We start from the raw sequence: 8,076 nt of genomic DNA on the forward strand, positions 1-8,076 counted from the left end.
AATTTTGTTGTCTAAATCTAGTACTAATAAATAAGGCCATTGTGACATCAAAGTTGGGATCTGGCGATACGCCTCTTTCCCAATCAAAGATAGCTAATAACCACTTCTCATTTGAAGACCTGAAAAATGCTGCTACGATTTTGAAATCGTCCCAAGTGGTCTTAAACTTCTTCGCGTCTACGAAAGAGTTTACAGAAGGTAAATTCGGGTTGTTCTTCGGGAATGATAAATCGTTTATGGGTCGTAGAGAGCCATCTCCGTTTATCACAGCCCCCATGGGGCTCGTCCTAAAGAACGGGTACATCGTTGACATTTGTTCTCGAGTAAAAGGTCCAATAAGCCTTTTTGCTTTCACTTCTTTCAGTATTGATTGTCGTATTTTCTCTTCTGCCAATCGAGCTGATGAATGATTAGGTGGTGTATAAAAAGGGAGTACTTTCCCTGTTTCGTGATCCCTAATAACGTGATCCGGGATACCCTGATCGAAGCCATGCTTAAACCCATCTAAGACGTCTTGAAACTCTGGTAGTAACCTTGCGTTATTTAATGCCTTTTCCCATGCTGGAATGTTCATTTCGCACTGGACTTTTGTTGGCCAATTTCTCGGTTTTTCGCCTTTCTTGACTATCATTGCTCTATCTTGATCATTACTCAAGGGCCTTTTCTGATTTCTTAATCTTGTTTTGTTCTCGTCAGCCAGATTCTCAATCACTCTGTCGTTTTCTCTCTTCTCTCGGTTAACATGGTCTCCTTGTCTCAATTTGTTTATGTGACAACTTGAGTTTCTGCATTGCAGATCAAGGGAGTGTAGAAGAAAAAGGAAAATTCATATACAGTAAGAATCAATTCAATTATAATTTGAAAGGTTTGGAAGCACGAGAAAAACATGTTTTGAAGCGTTACATGTAGCATTTGGATCAACATTGTTTTATTTCCTCTTTAAGGAGTGTATAGAAAGTGTACGATTATCACAAGAATTTTTAGAAAAACAACATATCCACAGGAAATGTAAATGTTTGGGAGTTGGAAGAGATCAGAAATAGTCCCTTACCCGGAGTTACCATTCTGCGCTTGTTTAGCAGCAGCTAATGCAGCTTTCTTCGCGGCGTAGTTTGGATCGAAGTTTTGTCCGTTATAACCGCTTCTTCCTCTACCGTTATGATGACTATTTTCATGACGATTGCTAGGCCTTCTGTGATTATTACTGGTACTACCGTGAGGGTTCTGATGATAGTTTGAAGACTGATTGTCGTTTACAGGCCCATTGTTTGAATGGAAGGAATTCAAATTGTTATGATTCAGAGAGGAGTTGTTCTGGTTGTATGAATGAGAATTAATGTTGTGAGATGAAGAATTGTTCGAGGATCTTGGTAAACCAGTTGTCCAATCAAATCCGAAACGCGCTCCACATTTCGCGTAAGGGTTGTCTGTGAAGGATCCTTCATCTAGGCGTCTTGACTCAGCAAAACATAGCGCTGCAACGTCGTCTCTTCGTTGAGATATGTCCGGTGGTCCTGTTTCCCCTTTTCGGAAACTCTGATAGCGAAAGCGTTCATTCTGATCTTGATATTGTACCGGAGAGCCGTCATCCAATTGTCTCTAGCGTGATAGAACTTGACGTTTGCTTGGTGAGCTTCCGCCCAAGACGCGAACAACTTGAACTTATAGACATCTCAAAGAGTGGTGACAAAGTTACAATAGTTTACATTCCACGTTGAGTAGGATTGGGTCATCTCGTGTGGGTATGGGTATCCTGTGTAAGTCGTTGTGTCTTTGTTGATGTTATCGGTTTTGACTCTTTTCTCAACATGATACCCGTTGGCTAGATCTTGCCAATGTTTGTTAAAGATCGTTAGGGGGATTGGGCCTTTCAGTTCACGTAAGTTTCGGTCGAAGTACGGAGTGAAGCCGATGTCGGTGTGTGAAGTTATTGCTCCGGGAATGAAGGTTATTCCTCCTTCAGTTACCACTTCTGCATTTGATTCGGACAGTGTGCTGCTTGGATGGTCTTCTAGATCCTTAATCTTCTTATTCGATTTAGATGACAACGTGGCGTGGATTTTGAAATACGTCGTTGCTTCTTCAATAGAACCTTCAGCTGCCAATGATAAGGCGTGCTTCCAGACTGAACCACTGTCGTTTAAATCCACCTCATCTACTAGGTCAATCGATTTCGACGCTTCGCATTCTACACTTGTCGACTTCCGGGTGACTTGATCATGATCTAATATTTATTTAAAGTCGTAAGTTAGTTTAAACTTGTCATTACCGTTACATTTCTTTGTGTAAACTCACTGTTCAATGCATTGGATGGCTTTCCGGATAGTATGGATATGTAGTCTTCACCGATGATTTCCGGTGCTTTGCCTTTCGATAGGGCTATTGACTTTGATTGACTATCGGGTCTAGATGTTGTTACGTTCTTTCTCGGGCTCTTGGACAAGCTTGTCGTTTGTTGTGTATTGTCATCTCGTCGCTCGGACGTCTGTTCTAACTGATTCGCATTCGACTTATCTACAGATGGTGCGTTGATGCTTTGGTCTTCTGTTGTACAATCATTTTATTAGAATTGTTTCGGTTCCTTTAGTTTATATGATTATCATCATTACATTAGGTTGAGACATACTCGCTCACCTCTTTGTGAATTATCCTGTTGTTTTAGGCCGCTAGTTAATATACTAGTTACTAGGCTACTTTCACCAGCTTCTATATTGTTTGCTGTGTTAATGGTATTGGAGTTCTCTTTGCTAATAGGAGCGTTTGCTTTCCGAGATCTCGATGAAGAGGTGGTTTTATCTGTCATTGCGTTGAAGCTTTTAGATGATTACTCTTTTATTCGGGGTAATAAAGGTGCGATGATTGTATTGGGTTACTAGGGGTTGCTTCGAGGAAGTTGAACGAGGTACGTGTAATAGCAATGAAGATGCAAGATAACGCAGGAAAGAAGAGAAATAAAGGGAAGATGGATAAGGTGTTGTAAGGCGCCAAGGAAGTTTGAACAGGACGGAAGAATGAATGTTGGGACGCTAAATTATGGGTTAACTATGTTTATTGAAAATTTAAATTACGGATCTGGAGTAAAACTTGTTTGTTTCTTGTATTTTCAGTTTACTACTGATGCTGTTATAAGTCTTGAATTTTGTTTCTTTGGAGTTTTTCGATTTGTTGTTACTCTTTTATTCCGGAAAATTTGAGAAAAATTTAAAAATTGAAATTTAAGACTTGAGTCTGTCGAGACTATTGGTAGTAGTCTCAGGAGAAAAGAGGAATCAAGAAAACGGGAGCGCGCGAAGGGAAGGAAGGACAAAAGGTTGTAGGTAACCATTCCCTTCTTATAACGCTCCTTGGTAGGAATTCTCTTCAGCTGAGATTTCTGCTCGAGATTTTATGTAAACAGACGGGCTTACATAATCTTAGGAACTCTACAAGTTCCTCTTCGAGTTCTTATTTCCCTTTTGGGAAGGAACTTCGCGAATTCCTAAACTGTATTCTTGACATCCGTGAGTATGGACAAGAGCAATCTCCTTGCGTGCCTCATACGATTACGTCACATGAAAGATTAAGAATAAAAAGACTTACCTTGTTTAAAAGACTATTGTATTCGCTTAGTGTTGTTTCTTTTTTTTTCTTGGTTGTTAGCTGGAGCTGAGTTGATTGAATGCTGAGCTTGGTCAGAAAGTAGTCGAAGAGTTGTCAAAATCTGGACTGCATCAACTTCGCCAAACTCGTGCCTCTTGATCCAAGTCGAGGCCGGGTCGAGTCAGGGGTCCAAAACTTCAATTTTGGCCCTGTACACTGTTACATGTGCTACCTAGCCGTGTTAACATCGAAATCAACGTAGTTTTACACCACAACGTCGTGTAGAGTTGTGTGTGGTATCATCAGAATCCGGCAAACCTTGCGGATCCTTTGAAAATCTTAAATTTGTGTTACGGGAGGAATTTGTGGGGATCGAAAATTGTTAAGAGTTGCTCTAGTTCTTTTCGAACTGCAATAATTTTAAGGTTGAAGGCAGCGTAAAAGCACCGTAGTATCATCCGCTCTCACGAGTGGTGATTCTTACCTTCTCCGGCTCAGCCTACGCTACACTGTGTAGGAGTTCTACATCGTCTTTGGGAAAGGACAAATCGTTTATCAACCTAATCAAACCATCGCCGTTCGTAGCGCTTCCCATAGGATTAGATCAAAAGAAACCGAAACGGTTGTACAGTTCTTCGTGTGAGTAAGGTCCAGCTATTCTTCCTTCCCTAAGTTCTTTAGCTAAAGTTCTTTCTATTTCGTCTTTGACATCTAATGCTCCTGCGTGGTTATCGGGTGTGTACCACCTCATGTTACCAATTGAATGCTGAGGAATTCCTAAGCAGAAGCCTTCCTTGAAGCCTTCAAGTATATAGGGGATGTCTTTGTGTAGACCCGCTTCACTCATCATTTCCTTCCATTTTTCTATCAACATGTCGCACTGAACTGAAGTTGGCCACTTAGTCACGAATTGTTCTTTGAACAGTTTCCTTTTACTGAGAGGTAGAATTGGTTTCTCTTCTATGGTGGAAGATGACTCATCTGAAGACGAGGAATTTCCATCTTCGTTTCCGCTCACTTCCGGCAATAACGTTTTGTTTGGCTGAGGTGAGTTAAACTGTACTCCTTCTTCTGGCCAAGACTCACACTGATCTACATTCTCTCTCAGGACTAGTCTGTCATTTTCCAAGACCCATTGGCGTGGACCGCGGGGGCTATGCGTCTAACAATCGGACACGGGGGAGAAGTTAAGGTATCACATTCAAAAGAACCGTCATTATCATTGCTAGTTATTTCACATGACTAACTTCAACAACACAGAAAGGAAACAACAGAATCATCTTCGTACCATCATGGGTAGCAAGTGAAAAGGAGCGACAAAGGTTGTGTGAAACATCAGACGAGGGAACAGGAGCAGAATGTGATCGAATCGCAATCGAAGAAGGTGGGTAGTAGTGGGTATCCCCGGGGACATCCAACAAAGTCAGTTCCACTTCACTCTTCTGATCTTGAAAGTGTAATCGCTCACCACTGGTTATGGTCTTGGGCTTTGCCCTTCCCCTTCTGGTTTGCTGCTTGCTTGTTTGCATGCTGCTGTCCATGGGTGACCCAGTCTTGACCTCCTTGGCCAGAATACGCCGTATTATTCGGGTATTGGGAACTGAACGGATGGTAGTTCTGGTTGTACATTCCACCACTCTGGAAACCTTGGAAGTGATTTCCCCAAGAGTTTCTAGGGGAAAAATAGGGTTTTTGCTGGTGAAATCCTCCTCCTTTGTTACCCCTACCACAATTACCTCCTCTTTTTCTCTTATCTGGTCTGTCCTTTCCACCCCAGTTCCCGTTTTCATTCTCTCCTTGCTGATTATCCGGGATCTTCGACGTGCTAGCCACCGGGTTAACTCTTGTAACTGGTTGGCCGGTGTAAAAATCAAAACCGAATTTCGCTTGTCCCACGGCGTAGGGATTGCCTTCAAACTTCAAATCACCTGCCGTTTCTGCGTCCCACTTGGCTCTGGTGGCTGCCTCCGTCTGAACTCCATCTGGTAAGACTACCTTCTCAACTCTCTTCCCCTTTTTCCCATTTTTCCTCCTCTTATACATGATCTTAGATCTCTTCCTGAAGATCAGGGCTTGAATGATTAAGTGATATCTAAGTCCCACCATCCAACATTTATGTTGGACCATGAGTTGACTAACCACCTCTTTGTGCTTTGCGATATACTTGGCGTAGGCTTCGTGACCGTAAAGTTCGTCCGCGTATCTGGCCTCTAGGTCACAAGCTATGATGAAATCGCCGTAGGTCATTTGACGTTCAAGGTCTCGCTCTGAAGTCGACAAGTTAAAACTCTTCTTTCCCTTCTTTGAAACATCATCCACATTAGAATGGTAATCGTCGATGTAAGAACGTTTGAACACGGATAGAGGTACGTATCGTTTCAGCTTCTTGAAACACTTATCCCAACGTTCTGGGAGGTCTGGCAGATCCAAACCCGCAATGGCATTAAGTTCAAACTTAACATTGGCTTTCTGCATAAAGATGTTTTCCTCATTCGAATCTGACAAAGAGTCGTAAGAGCTGGAAGAATCGGAGTCAGACGAGGAAGAGGTTGACGAGTCTGATTCAGACGAAGATGATGATGAGGAGCTTTCTGAGTCTGATGACGACGAGCTGCTCGAGCTGGAAGAGGAGGATAGTTTCTTCTTTCTTTTACTCTTAGATCTTTTGTGAGTTTTCTTTCTCCTACTGCTACTCTTTCTCTTTCCCACTTTTTTCTTTTCATCTTTCATCCTTCCCGATTCTATGGCTCTCTTCTTCGCCTCTTTCTTGTATTCTTTCTCTAAGTTCTTCACCTCCGACTTTAACGCTTTATGTTCTTCCTCCTTAACCATCTCTCTTCTCAAGGTCTGGATCAAATCCATGTCTAGTCCATCGATGGCTTCCGCTAGGCGTTCGATGAGGGGACGCGTATCGACCGAAATGGACGTTGTCCGTTTCTCAGCCGGGATGGTCTTCGGCTCTGGCGGCAAGGTGGTTTGAGTTTCTTGGGTCAGAGGATAACCTAACTGCTCTGCCGTGCCTACTATCGAATGCATAAGAATACCCATTTTAACCATCAGTTTTGAAACTTCCACTGTTTGGATCAGGTATAAGGTTAAGGAGGTCTTAATGATATGAGTGTAAAGCTACGACAACCATAATTGGAGCTTCCTCTATTATAGATTCCCACAAGTTCTGGTGAAACTAGCGATGACCACCTCGCTGCTACAACCTACTGGATTAGGGAGCGTGGTAAATACTGGGATTCCTTGTGGTGCGTGGTTATATCTCCTTCGAATGAGGGATGTTGGTCTAGGAGCTTTCCTGACCTCCATTTGATCTCTAGAACGTGGGAGCTGATTATGCTGCTACTACCGTTTTTAGTCTTGGAGTAGGAACCTCGTTTCTTTGCAGATTGATCACAATGGATAAAAGGGAGCCACAGTGGGCTACTACCTAGGTGTTTACAGGAGCTATCTTGGGAAGCTACAACTTTCTTTTGACCATGAAATTAAGACCGGGAGTGGGGGAAGGGGTTTCTGTGAACAAGGGAGACTTACTATGATCGTGTTTGATCAAACCTTCAAAGAGTAATCTTTTCTTCTTCGAGGCGTGTTCATCTTCAAGTAAGTCTGTCACCTCCACACTCTTTCCTCGTTTCTTTTTCTTTCCTTTTGATTTCTTCTTCTTCTCTAAACCTTTCCCACCTTTCTTTCCTCCTTCCATTTCAGATGATGATGACAATGAGTCAATCTCTTCTTCGTCGCTAAGACTGATCACTACTTTCCCATCACCTCCCGTCTCTTCGCCGATGTTCACTCTTTCATCTGACATATTCTTTCTCTCCAGGTTGGCTCCTAACGTAGAAGGCGTATCTTGGTCCCCCAACGGGGGGCCTGCTTGGTCCAACAGCGATGTCGTGGCTACCGATATCGAAGGCGGGATGTTTGCGTTCGGATCTCTGGAACCTGCCCTTCTTTCTCTTTCTTCTGCTTGCTCTTTTAATCTTAAGGCGTGGGCCTTCTTCTTCTCTTCTTCGATCTTTGAGGCTTCTAACATTTTCTTAGACTGAATTGAATTGGTAGACTTATTCCTCTTAAGTGTTCTCCACATCCACAATTGTTAAACTATTAGAAGATTGGATTTGCTATAATCTGAAATCTGAGATCTGAATAATCTGACGGATGATCTAAGTTTGTATGGAGTTTCCTTTGAAAAATTTGAGAAGAGCAAAGAAAGAGATCTTGCACGAGTGACAGGATTCAGTAGTGAGAGAAGAATTTGTCGTGGAGGAGAGGAAGGAAATTTTTCCTTCCCAACTTCCAAATTCGTGGGTGGTGGGAGTGACATCCCACCCCCTTCTGTGATATCTCCACTACACCTGTCACCCTTCTCATTCCTGCGAATGGAATTCTTTGTACCGTCGCAGGCTAGGAACAAGCTCAAGTAACGAAAAGAAACATCAATTAATGTTCATTCACTATGAATCAAAAAAAGAAAGAACTTACTTTCTTTGC

The 8,076-nt window shown here is 42.5% G+C and overlaps 2 protein-coding genes across 2 annotated transcripts; both read right to left on the reverse strand.

The window, feature by feature from the left end:
* Positions 1-1,047: 1,047 nt before the first annotated feature.
* Positions 1,048-2,803, reverse strand: MELLADRAFT_114479 (uncharacterized protein; the record flags this gene model as incomplete). The annotated part of the gene is made up of 4 exons (XM_007419418.1): positions 1,048-1,536; positions 1,707-2,224; positions 2,296-2,544; positions 2,635-2,803. 4 exons carry the CDS (start codon positions 2,801-2,803, stop codon positions 1,048-1,050), a joined length of 1,425 nt encoding a protein of 474 aa, XP_007419480.1.
* Positions 2,804-7,045: 4,242 nt separating this feature from the next.
* Positions 7,046-7,393, reverse strand: MELLADRAFT_70114 (uncharacterized protein; the record flags this gene model as incomplete). The annotated part of the gene is made up of 2 exons (XM_007419417.1): positions 7,046-7,098; positions 7,120-7,393. The coding sequence occupies 2 exons, from the start codon at positions 7,391-7,393 to the stop codon at positions 7,046-7,048; spliced, it is 327 nt and encodes a 108-aa protein (XP_007419479.1).
* Between the last annotated feature and the right edge of the window lie 683 nt (positions 7,394-8,076).

This window comes from Melampsora larici-populina (assembly GCF_000204055.1).
Source record: "Melampsora larici-populina 98AG31 unplaced genomic scaffold MELLAscaffold_182, whole genome shotgun sequence".
In the NCBI taxonomy this organism is placed as follows: domain Eukaryota; kingdom Fungi; phylum Basidiomycota; class Pucciniomycetes; order Pucciniales; family Melampsoraceae; genus Melampsora; species Melampsora laricis-populina.